At 45.4% G+C, this 13548-nt stretch overlaps 1 protein-coding gene across 3 annotated transcripts in view; it reads left to right on the forward strand.

The window, feature by feature from the left end:
- The window catches only part of LOC149358318 (uncharacterized), a 49742-nt gene that overhangs the window by 22146 nt on the left and 14048 nt on the right, over positions 1-13548 (forward strand). Inside the window, exons 5-12 of one of the 3 annotated variants that reach the window (XM_089570366.1) lie at positions 214-368; positions 4470-4862; positions 6303-6416; positions 7477-7590; positions 8796-8943; positions 10017-10076; positions 10195-10310; positions 10970-13144. In XM_089570366.1, coding sequence (XP_089426492.1) covers positions 214-368; positions 4470-4862; positions 6303-6416; positions 7477-7590; positions 8796-8943; positions 10017-10076; positions 10195-10310; positions 10970-11152 — 1283 coding nt within the window. In that variant the 3' untranslated portion in view covers positions 11153-13144. Of the gene's footprint in view, positions 1-213; positions 369-4469; positions 4863-4959; positions 5126-6302; positions 6417-7476; positions 7591-8795; positions 8944-10016; positions 10077-10194; positions 10311-10969; positions 13145-13548 lie in introns of those variants that run through there. The other 2 variants (XM_089570367.1, XM_089570365.1) reach the window with 2 other exon arrangements.

Raw genomic sequence — 13548 nt, forward strand, 5'->3', positions numbered from 1 at the left:
GACAGCGCCACTGCCTCCTACAAGTGTCGCAGAGGGGGTCCCGAATGAGGCTATCATGCGCCTGTTAAAGCTTCAGGCATTCAGGGGCACTTGATGTATTTTCTGTAGACATATGGCGCAGATGCAAGGCTTGAAGCTAAGAGCGTCCCTCCTCCCTCCCCCCTTTTCACCCCTGCACGTAATTTGTTTTCCTTTTCTTTCTCCTCCTGGCAGAGATCTGCAAGGCCATCTCGGACGAAGAGAAGCGCGAGTACGCTGGTGAAGTCGAACCCAAGACGGCCGAGGAAGTGGCCGAAGAGTTTCAACAGACCCACCACCACCCTTTCAAACTGAAGGACCCTCCACCCCCGATTAGATTTAACATTCCTGTAAGTACCTACTACGCCGACGAAAACAATTCCATTCGGGCTATCACCTATCACTGACCAGTCGCCGCACATTGAGAGGCAGCAAAAACACTCATCTGCTAGACAGGGCAAGGAAAAAAAAGATTCTTTCAGCGTGTTTATTTTTTGTTTGTTTGCCATTCTAAAAAGATATCTCGGTCACTTTGTTTTTTCCTCTTTTTTTTTTTTCTGTCTCGCGCATACACCGTCACTGTGACTGATTCTTCGCGGGTGCGAGGTGCCATGTTTTTGGACTAGTGAGGACTCTATGATCGTCACTTGGAATCGATTAAAAAAGGTGTTTCAAAGACCGTTGACATATGTCTGTCGCCCACCTCCTTGTCTGCTGCCTTTGATGTGTGACACTAGAGAAGTCGTTTTTGAGTGGATGTGCTGTTTGGTGTGTCTGCTCGGTGTTGGCTTTCTTTTCATATTTTTTTTTCGATTTGCTGTTAAACTTGGAAGACATAGCATGCTTACGTTTTTGCATTGTCTCATGACACGTATACGTGATCGATATACGTTTCGGTGTGCTGCATGTGGGAGCTAGAGAGTAGCGGAGACACCGCTGTGAAGTCCGCAGTGCAATGCTGGGCAGCATGCTAGGTTCCTGCTTGCGAGGGTGCAACCCCGTTGTAGTCCTGGAAAGGGCTATGCTTGTGTTGTGCACGTTGATCTTCTGTAGCTCCTTTCGAAATTTATCACTTGTGCATTGAGGTGTCCGGTTGCAGAGTGAGCTGACTGCTGCTAAAACACTACAGTCGACTTCTATTCATTTGACGCATCTAGTCTAGGATGAAGTTCAAAGGATATATTCCATTACTGTCAGCAAGTTGAAATTCGCCTGTAATATCGTCTGATATATCTTGAAATACCTTTCTCGGGGAGCTTGGACTGGATGAATGGTTCAGCGTTACTGGTGCATGTGTGAAGAACCGTTCTTGAGCTGCAGCCCATGGACATCTTCGCACTGGGGCTGCATTCGTGTGTATACCTCAGTCGACTTGTCAGCTTGTGCAACGAACTGTCTTTGGCCACAGTCTTTGCAGTTTGAACAGAAACTCTGCTTTACCATGTTAGCGTAACTGGTAGTGCATGTTGCCTACTTATTGGCAATTTTCTAAAGTTTGAAAGATCTGATTTTTTTTCCTCCTTTGAAAAGCATGGGCACCACCTTTCAGGCAATCTAGAAAAACAATAAAATATGAATTGACCGATGTTAAAAAAGTGGGAGTCGACTGTATCAGTGAAAGCACAATGAGCAAGGTTCTGTGTTTTCACAGTACAGATTGGAAAATAGTATCCGAGGCCTATCTGAGGCCATTGTGCATTCGTTCTATGGCTACCCTGACAATGCACACTCTAGTTTTCACCAGCTGTCATCACTGAACCATACTTTACTGAAAGCTTTAGCATGATCTGCATTTGCATGCTCAGCATTGGGGGCCTGTTGAAAGCTGGCACATGGGGACGTTTTACTTGGGAAGATACATGCGCACCTTGGCTTCATACGTGTATTGTGTGTAAATTACATGCTTGTAAACCTGGATACGGTCACCTATGGCGTACTTTTATTTGGTTGGTTGGAAACATTTTTTTGTGTACAGTAGGTTTGAACAGGCATTTCAGAAAAGCTCCACTTGTGTGCTGTAGGAAAACTGACAGTGTAGAAAAGAATTGGTCATGTGCTACACCATGAAGTTTTATAAAGTTGTGTGGTAGAACTCTGCATTACAGAATTTGTTTCACTTGGTTTCTCATATACACATGCAGACATATAAAAAACTGCTCCGGATTGCTAGTATATCTTCTACGGGGTATGTTGTTGGAAGTATCCGATTTGGCATCTGGTTTGATATCGGTGTGAAACCGATGGCAGTGTTGTCTGCTGCCACACATGCCTTGGCCTGGCTTGGCTTGACTTGCAGTGCAAAGTTACTTTTGCTTTCTACATTTAGAATAGTGTGGTATTCTTGATGTGACTGTGCTCGTGTTATTTTTTTGCAAGTACGCTTGTCACTTTGCTGCGGCTTTTATTGTCTACTGAAGTAACGTATTTAGTTGTACTTCAGATGTTTTGACGTGGCAGAGACACTTTAGAAGTTTCTCTGTTGTTCTATGTCTGAGCGTTCATGTGTGACATCATCATTCATGGCCTATCCTTTGTCTTCGGTGATTTCTTTCTATGAGCTTCTGCTTCTTTGAAGCACTTTTTCTTTCTTTTTTTTAATTGTCTGGTGACACACTACTACCACTTGCAGCAGCAAGGAATTACCAGTCCTTTTTTGTCCTGCCTGTAACACCGCACAACTCATTTCATGGTTTTTGTTGTTGGCCATAGGCAGGAAACTGTAAAGAACTTTTGCCTTTATCATTTTCTTGTTTACATGTAACTTTGTACAACCCAGAGTGACCAGTGGCTGACTTTTGCTAGAGAACGTGTCACAGTTCCTTGTTCATTCTGCACACAGTGCAATGTGCTGGGCAGCTCCTGGCATTTTTTTTTTTTTTAGCTAAATTCTGGTTGCACTGCTCTTGCAGAAGTTCAGGAGCCTAGCTTCCAGTTGGATTACAGCAACATTCGGTTTGTTTTCGGAAACCCTAAGTTTGTTCAGATGGCTCGTGTTTTTTGCATTGATGCGATGTTTCGATCAAATATTCATGTTTGGTGTTTCATAAATTTGGGAGTTGTTTGGGCTGGTATTGTAAGTGTTGCTTGAACATCCTGTTGTACACTTGTGCTCTTTCATTCTGTGTCACATGTGATTTACATGACGAGGTGAAAGTGAGGTTTTGCGTGAAGAAATAAAAAGTTCACAAACCACCCACATATGTGTTAGTGGCTGGAAATATATATAATTTTTTTTCGCTATACTGTACCAAAGAAGTGCGGAATGCGATAGCATTTAAAGTGTCACTTGTTCACTGATTAGTATCGGATCTGGCTGTTTGTGCAGCTTATTTGAGCATGCTTCTTTATTGCCAAGTTCAGTGCTATGGAAACTAGCTCCAGCCAAAGAAAGCCACGCGGAATTTGACGTCTTGCTGTATTCTGGGTGCCTTGCATACAACAGTACAGTGATTGACGTCGGGCACGCATGTTTTGGTTATTCTTTAAGGCATGTTTGTTGCAGACATCTTGCTTGGGCTTGGCTAGAAGGGCAGCATGCCATCCGCATACAATGCTGTTTTGTTGAAGATTCGTGGCAAGTAACGGGAGAAAAAGGACTAATGAAAGGAGAGACTGCTGCGTGCAACTTGGGCTGTTATGGCTACCATGAGTCAACAGTTATAAAGTGCGAGGGCTATCTCATAGTGCTGCTTTATTAATATGTGCACGCCATTACAGTAACTACCTTTACTGAGGGTGGAAGCAAAGCTTAATGCCTGAAAAGGTGGAGAGGTTGGCCAGTGCAAACATCACCCTGGCGTGCTACTCCACTTTTTGTGTTTAAATAGCAGTAGTATAGTTCCAAGTTCTGCAGTTATTTAACCATTGCAGTTAAAATTAAATTATGGCAGCACCTCATAGTTCAGCACCTCGCTTTGTTTACTGGGTCTTCTATGTGAAGGAAAGGGTGTCACTTTAATAGCCGTAAGAATATGATCACCATCAAAATGTGCCTGAATCAGTGCACTCAACTGTTACTTTGTTGGCAAGATGTGCTGTTGCGGGCATGTCGCCTCATCCTTTCGCATTTGTCCTACTGTATATTTTCCAAGACTTCTGTCTCGTCGTGGTTCACACCTTTCAGAAGCCGTCAGCAGCTGCCTCTGTTGGGTGGTGACACGCGTCATTTTTGCTTCGTGGCTCTTTTCTCTTTGCCCTGCTCTGTACCGGTTACGAGGTGTTTGTGCTTTGCCCATCTCTATGTGTGTCTCATAATAAATGTGTTCTGTGAACAATCTGATTTTGTGCCCTTCCTTGCACGCGGGCTCCACAAACACACGCAAGAGACACGCTGTTCCCTTCTCCTCCTCTTTTGTTTCTGCTCCCCACGTGGCCCCTCCCCCTTCCCCATTGCTGCCCGTCCTGCGGAATCCCCTGTGCGCTTGGGGCTAAGCACGCGCTTTCCTCCACAGAACGCCACCAACCTCCCCGTGAAGACACTCGCCGAGAAGGTGGCCGATGCTGCTCACCTGCACAAACAGTTCCCTGTCTCAAGTGGCAGCCAGCACCGTGTGAAAGAGCTCGAGTGGGTGCCCGTGGAGAAGACAGAGCCGGCGGCCCCCGCAAAGGCTGCTCGGGCTGCTGCCAAGAGTCACAACACCCACAGGGAGGAGGGTAGCACCTCCCCACTCGCCCTCATGCCCCCTCCTCCACCCGCCCCTACCCACCTGCCCCCCTACCCAGACACTTTTACCCCGCTGCCCACTGTTGCTGCCGCTCCGCCTGTGTTTCAGGTGGAGGAGGTTCCGCTGCCTGTCTCGTCGGCCGTGATTTCATCGACGGTGATGGAGCCGCCCGACGCTCCGGTAGGGCTCCCTCTCTCGGCTCGCTCTGTGGCACTGTACGGGCGAGTGTGGTTGTCTCTTCCGCCGACTTAGGGGCTCATGGGGCGTGTGTTCGCAGAGGGGAAGAGCCAGAGCTACTGTACTTGGCTGCTTGCTAAACACGGCCTGACAGAGCTGCTGCTGAGGCTGCTGTGCCCTTGCAGTGTTGTGCCGGTTGCTGGAATGTCTGCATCTCAAAAATGTACTTTTGGAATTATTCTGGTAGTAATATAGTTTCAAAGGTAGTTGTGCATTGATAAATACACTTCTGTTGACGTATTATAGCTAGAAAAAGGTTTGCTGATCGCAGAATAGTTGCACGTCACTGCTGCTTAGCATTTCAAATTTAAAAATCCTTAGTACACATGTGGCATGGTTTACATTATATGCGTTCACTCTAAGTATGCAGAAAATGACAATTTATATTTGCTGAGCATTAAAGAAAAAGTGTTTCCTGTTGCAGCAGGAGAGAAGATTGGGAGCAATCAAGTTTTGTGCCACTATTGTTTAGCCTTGCACTGGAGTTGTTTGAACAGCGTTATGTGGTCTGAGCACACTAGGAGGTGTTCCTGCACAATTGCTGCAAGCCAGCGTTGAGCACTAAACGATCTAGTTCTTGATAGTTTAGTGGGGCTTTTGTTTTAAAGCATTAGTGATACATGCAAACAATATTTAATAGTAATACCATGGCTAAGTCTTCTGGGTTAACTTTCATGTTTGGCATGATGAAACAGAAAAAGACGACAGGAGATTGGTAGATACGCCCCGCCGCGGTGGCTCAGTGGTTACGGCGCTCGACTGCTGACCCGAAAGACGCGGGTTCGATCCCGGCCGCGGCGGCCGAATTTCGATGAAGGTGAAATTCTTGAGGCCCGTGTGCTGTGCGATGTCAGTGCACGTTAAAGAACCCCAGGTGGTCGAAATTTCCGGAGCCCTTCACTACGGCGTCTCTCATAGCCCGAGTTGCTTTGGGACGTTAAACTCCAATAAACTAAACTAAACTAACTAGATTGGTAGATACCACTGTCTATGATGCTAAGTGAGAAAGCTTGAGCTATGGCAGACTACTGCTGGCAAGCTGTTTTGAAAGGTTGAAAATCTTGGGGCACTAAATTCATACCCTCAGAAATGAGATTCGTATGTCATTGGAAAACAAAAAACTGCTCGAGATTTGTACAGCAAAAATTGATTTTGAAGTAGGTTTTGGTACCACCAAAGGCTCTTTAGCTGCAGCTGATATGTTGCACTCTCTCCGTTTTGCGTATTTCGGGATGGTGCGTGCCTTTCAGGTGAGCCATCTGGTGCTCATTGGCACATGACATTGTGTGTGTGTGCGTGTGTGGTTGAGAACCCAGCGAAGAAGAAAAAGCCTAAGGCAAGAGGGTGCAGTGTGTGCATGTGCCCCTCCTCTCCACACACCAGGAGAGCCTCGACATCGCGACCATAATGAGCCGTCGTGTCGAAGCAATGAAGGCCCTCAGGGAGAACCCCATGGATTTGGAAGCTATGAAGGTTTACCACAGCTGTCACAAAGAGGTAGGTGCTCGCTTCGAAGTATGCAGCTAGTAGCCTTTGTGGAGCATTTTCCAACTGCGTGTCTGCAGGCGCCCGCTATCAGTATGCTTGAGGACGTGTGTTTTGCTCTGATTGGAAGTGCCCAGATTTTCTACAGGCAACTTGTTACGTAAAATTGGCAATCGAGTGGCTTTAAAGCAGCAGGCTTGATGTCTAATTGAGATTTGTTATTATTTTGGTAGTAGTGAGGAGTTGCTTTTGCATGGCCAACAATGTAGATCTTCCTCGTGTTTCTTGAAATTTGGTTGCACACTTAAAAGCACTGCATGTCTTCCCTTAAACTCAAAATTGTGAATAAATTGTGATGACACTTGCAGCATTTTTGGTTATTGGAACAGTTAGGATAGTTAATGTAATCTAGGAAGTAGGCTCTGTTACAAACGCATGCAAATGTCTGAGCACAGTGGGTAGGCTTTATGTGAGCCATTCATGTAAAACGAGTCAAGCCTGAGGATTCTGTAGCACCATTTCAGTTGTAGTTGCTTCCTTTAAGCGAGCGGACTGTGGCAAATTTTGAAACTTGGTGCTCATTTAGGTATTACAGCAAACATCACCTTCCAGTTATTCTCTCTCGTAGTCTGTTTTTTTTTTGTTTTTTTGTGCATTGTTTCAGAGGTCATAAATTTGCAGGGAGTTTGAGATGTGTACTACGGTGTGGAACTGCAATACGAAGTGCAATATCTTCATAGTGGGATCTGCAGCTCACTCGTGTTTGAAATAGCTGTTCATGGCAAGTTTACTGAAACGACATTGTTTTGGTTCGTGTTTCACGTCAATTGAGATTAGGTTTGTAGGTCCCCAATATGAACCAGAGAACAAAAATTTTCAATACTGTGGCTGTTAGAGTATCGTGAGTAATGCAACAAAAGTGGCTGGACCTTTTCAATGGCGCATAAAGTCTCTGTTAAGTGTCAGGAAACTGGGTGGCACCTGCAACTAGGAAAATGCTCCTGCAAGGGTCTTTCACGTGCTGCAAACTTCCACCATGCATCAGTGCTAAGCGTGTGTATTGTGTGAACAGTTTCAGGCCTGGATAGCATCCAAGCAAGAGCCAGGACAGTATACGGGCTCGGTAGACTTCAAGCCGCTTACTCCAGACGAGCTGTCTGGGCCGACTCAAGCTTGGGTTAAAAAAGTATGTATCAGTATGCGTAAGACTACTTGTGTCTAATGTTTGTTATGGGCACACCATATTAACAGTAGAGTTTCAGTTCTGTCAGGTAATGGCACTGTTCTCTAGGTGCACAATTATTGCAACTGTAAGCTTGGACAGTGCTCCAAGGTGATTAGCATAGGCTGTAAATCAAAGTGCACAACACAAGGCCTACAGGCTTCTCTGAGGAACGGTCTTAATGCTGCACTGGTTCATAATGGAGTGGCCTAATTGGTGCTAGTGGTAAATGACTGCCTGTTATGAAGTCGGGACAGCCCAATGAGCAAGTTATAACATCTTTAACATGGAGTTCAGCACAAGTTAGCGGTGTGAAGCACTACCCAAAGACGATGAGTGTTTGTCAAAGTAACGACTTTAAAAGTGTTATCATTAGGGGCCAGTTTTCCCGGCACAGGGTAGTGGTGTGAAACACTGCCTGAAGAGTTTTCGTCACACTCTTGATCGCCCTGCCCAAATGATTGTTAGGGATGCTCAGAGTCCTTTGTGCCTTCTCACGAGAAATAGTCACCTGCATCTCTATGCTGGCAACCTTAGAAATTTTCCCCTGCTTACACCATTGGCTTACATGTAGCCATGTCCACAGAAATCCACCTTGATATTTTTTTTTTACTTATTTCGTGGCATAGGCAAAAATCAGATGTCAAATCAAACATTGCAGTGTATTTTGTGAGCGGAAATTGAGATAAATAAATTGCTGTTGGTATGTGCATTCTGTAATGAAAAAGCAGCTGTTTTCTGTTCTTGAGCAAGTCTGGCAGGCAACGAGATTAAATGTGCATCTGAGCAAAACCAGGCAGCAAAGTGCAATTTTGGCTTGAGGTTTCCGTGTGGATATGTCGGCAACTCGCATGGGGAAATTGTTCGAGGCTGTCAAGGTACGAGCTGCTGCAAGTCCCATTGCATTGTATGTGGAGACAGCCTTGGAAAAATTATCTAGCAAGCACCTATGTAGGTTATACTAATGCTAAGAGCCCAGATGAATTTGTGAACCATTCTTTGTCTCTTTATATATGTTGTGCAATAATGAAACACCCCTGAAGACGCCGTATCCAGGTATAAATTCATTTTCATCTATTCCCATTATAACACAGTTGGGAACGGTAGGCTAAATACATAGCTGCCGTTTTTCGAGCCACTGCCATAACGCCTTTTCCATCAATGCGTAGGACCAATTTATGAAGGCTGCACCTGTGTGTGAAGGAATAGGCATGCACCTGTTGCGCAAAATGGGTTGGACACCCGGCGAAGGCTTGGGCAAGAACAAGGAGGGTGCCCTGGAACCTCTGCTTCCCAGCATCAAGACTGATAAGAAAGGTACGAAGGACACAGCCACTTTTAAAGCAAGCTATAAGACTTGGAAGACACCTCCTCAGACTGCACTTCATTTGTTACTGACAGATATGTTGAGAAACCATGGCTATGGCAGCTGAGAATATACAAACACATAGAAATGGAGGGGAGTTGAAATATTATGCAGGTTGCCAGCACACATAAATTAAAAGCCAGTGCGGCTACAACTATATCCAAAAGGCGTGTTTGAAACAAACTTGCTTGAGGTTAGCATTGACAGCTAAGGAAACATTCAGATCCCGGCAGCGGCGGCTGAATTTCTTGAAGGTGAAATTGTAGAGGCCCGTGTGCTGTGCGATGTCAGTGCACGTTAAAGAACCCCAGGTGGTCGAAATTTCCGGAGCCCTTCACTGCGGCGTCCCTCATAGCCTGAGTTGCTTTGGGACGTTAAACCCCAATAAACCAAACCAAAACTGTAGCTGTTCAGTGCGCATTTTTCACTGCACGTCTGCCATCAACACAGTCCCATTTAAAACGAAAAGGAAGTTGAGCCCTACACATCCATTGGATTTATGCAGTGTTTTCCATTTCCAGAAATATTGCTTACGATGTCTCCTAGTATCAGTTCTTTGCATATTTTTCGATGTGTTCTGGCCGTCAGTGCGCAGTAATTTGAGAAGGCCATTGAGCCACATGCAGCCGTCAGGTCCATGTGGTGTTTTCCGTTTTCGGAGTATTTAGTGTGTTGCCTAGAATAGGGGTTACTGATGAATCTGATTTGAGGTCCATCTCCTGTGGTCAAAACAGTCCACTGAAAAAGCTGCCCTACATGATTCCGCTTAGGAGGTGGCTTGCTTTTCGACCAAAGTTCCATACTGACCACAGCTGAAGAGCAGGCAAAAAGTTGGGGTGATTACACAATGCCACACGTTGGGTGCAGTAGTGTGGTTGATTGCAGAGACCTCCTAAGTCTTTTCGACCAACAGCCTCCATAGTTTTCAAAGTTATGGCAAAACAGAATGCAGCATTGAGTTCAAGCATGGGCAGTTCGCGCCGTCTCGTACCATAAAAACGGCCCCTTCTTTTGGTCCCCACAGGTCTGGTGTCGGAGCTAGAGACAAAACGCCCTCCCCTGCCAGCGCACCACGATTTGGGAGGTACGAAACATAGCGAGCAGTGTTACCATGGTAGAACGACATGCGATCAGCATGTGTCATAAGTGGTAATGGTGTCACTGCTGCGCTTTTTCCCTGGCTTGCTTGCTTTGGCCTACAGGCAAGCACCCTGTGTCGGCCCTCACTGAGCTTTGCATCAAGTCACGATGGGGCCCTCCAGAGTTCACTCTGGCTGAAGAAAGTGGACCTGACCACAAGAAAACCTTCTTGTTCAAGGTAAGCACTACCTGCTTTTGTTTCGCAAGCCATTGAAGTGGTGTTGGAGAAGAACCCTTGTTGAAGGAAATAGGTTTTTTTCAGTTCTGTCTATCAGTGAGGGTGGGTCTGAGCAGTAAATTCTTTCATGTAATTGGAACCATTCTAACCTTGTATTAACTTCACATACCACATGCACATGCTTCATTGAGACATGAGTTGGTTGGGGGGGGGGGGGGGGGGGGGGGGGGGGGGGGAAGGACATGTTCAGAATATGTATAATTCAAATTATGTCTTGTCAATATGTTCTGACTTTGATAGCACAACAGCTGTGTTTAAATTTCAGTGATGAATGACAGTCAGCTTTTAATACTGCATGTTTTTCTTCATGAGGCATTACATCGCTGGGCGGCGTGAGTTCAGTGCAGGTAGACTGCAAAAATTTGTGCTGTTCCAAGCAGCTCAGGAGTGTCCAGTGCAGCTGGACGCTGCTAAGTTGCTCTGGCAGCAAAAATCCTTTGTCAGTAGACAAGTCGTTACTTGTTGTGATGTTACTTCAGTGTGGCAGCAATGTGTATGTGCTAGTTGATGAATTGGATGCCTTGCATATGACGCAGCCGATCACTTAGTACTTCTTCCTGCTTCAGTGAGAGAATGCTGACTGCAGCGTCTTGTTTCAGGTCAAAGTGAATGGCAGAGAGTACCAACCACGCAACCCAAGTGCCAACAAGAAGCACGCGAAAGCACAGGCCGCCATGCTGTGCCTTCAGGAGACGGGCGTGATCGGTGGAGGTTACTCCCAGGGTGTTTCTGGGCAAATGGCGGCAGTGCTGACACACCAGGACATTGATCTCATGTACTAGATACCTTGCCAAACATATCTGCGACTCTTTCCAGATTTTGCCTAGTCTTGCTTCAAAGTAAATTAACGATAGGTGTGGCTGTTCCAGCTAAAGCTTGGATTGCTTGTGCTTGTGATGTTTGACCACTAAGCCTTGCACAACAGTACGATGTACTGCATAGTGCACTAAGCTGCTAGTTTGTTGGCACACAAAGGGGCAGCACTGCATGGATGCAAACTGCATGCCTTGAGTTCCCCCCTTCCTTTAGTGCACTCCTTCTGTTCACAAATTTTTGAGTGAGACCTGCACAACTATTGACAATGGGTACATGAAATGGCCTTCCCAGCTAAACCACCGGTAGTTTGTGTTCAGACTTTCAGACAGATGTTGTTTGTGCTGGCGAGTTTTGTTTAGTGCAGTGTTTAGATTTAGCACCTGCCTATTCATTGCGTGTTTGATTGCAGCAGCAGTCGGTATGCATTGCCTTGTTTCGGGTTGACCAAGTTTTTACAGGCCACCTTCCGACGTTGTGTGTTGAATTGACAGCGTTTCTATTCAACTTACATTTTCTGTCGTGTGTATCCCAGAAAGTTCTCTAGTGGGAACAGAAGCAATGTGTTCATGGTTGGCCGATTACATCCACTTGGTGTGTGGCTGCATATTGAAAGCATTGCAAGCACGCACAACTCTGAAACATCTGTGATAAGCGTTTTCTTCACCATTCTCATTGCACCTATTTTATCAAGCAGCCTTGATCTGCATTTTCTACTTGGGCCTTAGTGAAGAAAAGAAAAACCCGTGATAACAAAACCTATGATTGAAATCTCTAAGCCAGTCTACTCACCAGACTAACTGTAGCTGATGTGCAATGACAGAGCACAGCGTAAGGATCTACAGGTTGTTTTAAGTATCCTTTCTTTTGGGGAGAAGGGATGCATGTATTTTTAGCAAAAGTACTAACTCTGTTGGTTCTTTACACATGCAGCGATGTGCTTTGACAATGTTAGCTCCGATTTTAGACAGGATGTGTCCTGTTGTATCATGGATGCTACCTTGCGATTTGCAAAGAACACTAATTATACTCATGGGGAAATTCATTTGTAAAGTCACTTCAGTGGCATTAAGTGTGTGTGTAATTGTTGTGTCAAGCACTGTGTATGTTCATTGTGTATCTGTGGAGATAACTAATGTGTAGTTAGTGTGTAAAGGACATGGCGCATCATTGCGTGTCATTGAAGTTGCTCATCTGCCTGTGCAGTCAGTTGTGTATTCCAGCTCTACAAGTCGTTCCATTGTGCCACTTGTGGCTTCAGATCTGTGGCCGTGCAATTTGACTGGTTTGTTCTGCAGATTCATGAAATCAGCAGCATGCTTCTTTTGTAAAGGTTGTACATAGTTGTGTATTTCACTGCCATGTATGTGGGTACAACATTGCATATTGTCAGTGCAATATGCTTCCTTTTACTTTAGATTTTTTACGCCGCCGCGGTGGCTCAGTGGCTATGGTGCTCGGCTGCTGTCCCGAAAGACGCGGGTTCGATCCCGGCCGCGGCGGTTGAATTTCTTTGGAGGAGAAATTCGAGGCCCGTGTACTGTGCGATGTCAGTGCACGTTAAAGAACCCCAGGTGGTCGAAATTTCCGGAGCCCTCCACTACGGCGTCTCTCATAGCCTTAGTCGCTTTGGGACGTTAAACCCCATAAACCAAACCAAACCAGATTTTTTACGTTGTTAGTCCGGCAGCACTACAGTACTGTTTAACCATGTGCTAGCCTATTTGTGCTTGCTTTGAGGTGAGCGGCAGAAGGCTCATGTGGGCTACCTACAGACATAAGGGCAGTGCTATTTTTAGTGCAGTGTCACTCTTACAACTTAATTTATTTTCGTCAAGTAATTAAAGAGAATGTCAAACACTGTTGTTGCCAATTGTGTTAGCACTCGCACAATACTGCAGCCAGCAGTTTTGATGGTTGTCTCTAGTCATCCGTAATAAATAAAATTTGAGGTTCAAAATATTCTGTTGCTCAGATTTTTGTGTTGCACTGTGGGTCATGTTCCTCACAAATGCAGTTTCAATTCAAGCCACGTACAAGGGCAGACTGTACGGTGCCTGTGACAAAAATAATGGTGCCATTACATTTAGCACTGTAGAAATTAAGTACTTCTACAAGCAGAGACTGTTGTCTTGCTTGTACATGGTCGTGTGCTGCTCTTCGAAGAGAACCTCTAATGATCAGCGAATGTAAGAAATGTCGCAGACAGCAACAGTATGTTAAAGCTTGAACTCAGTTTTTCAACTCGCTGGTATTTTCTGTATTAAACTTCACCCAAATGCCCGATCTGTGTCACAGTAACATGTTGGCTGTTCTGGATGTGTTTATACAGCATGGTTTAAAGCAGTAAATTCACTCCAAGAGA

Source organism: Amblyomma mixtum, chromosome 2 (assembly GCF_055824585.1).
Source record: "Amblyomma mixtum isolate Tamu chromosome 2, ASM5582458v1, whole genome shotgun sequence".
NCBI lineage: Eukaryota > Metazoa > Arthropoda > Arachnida > Ixodida > Ixodidae > Amblyomma > Amblyomma mixtum.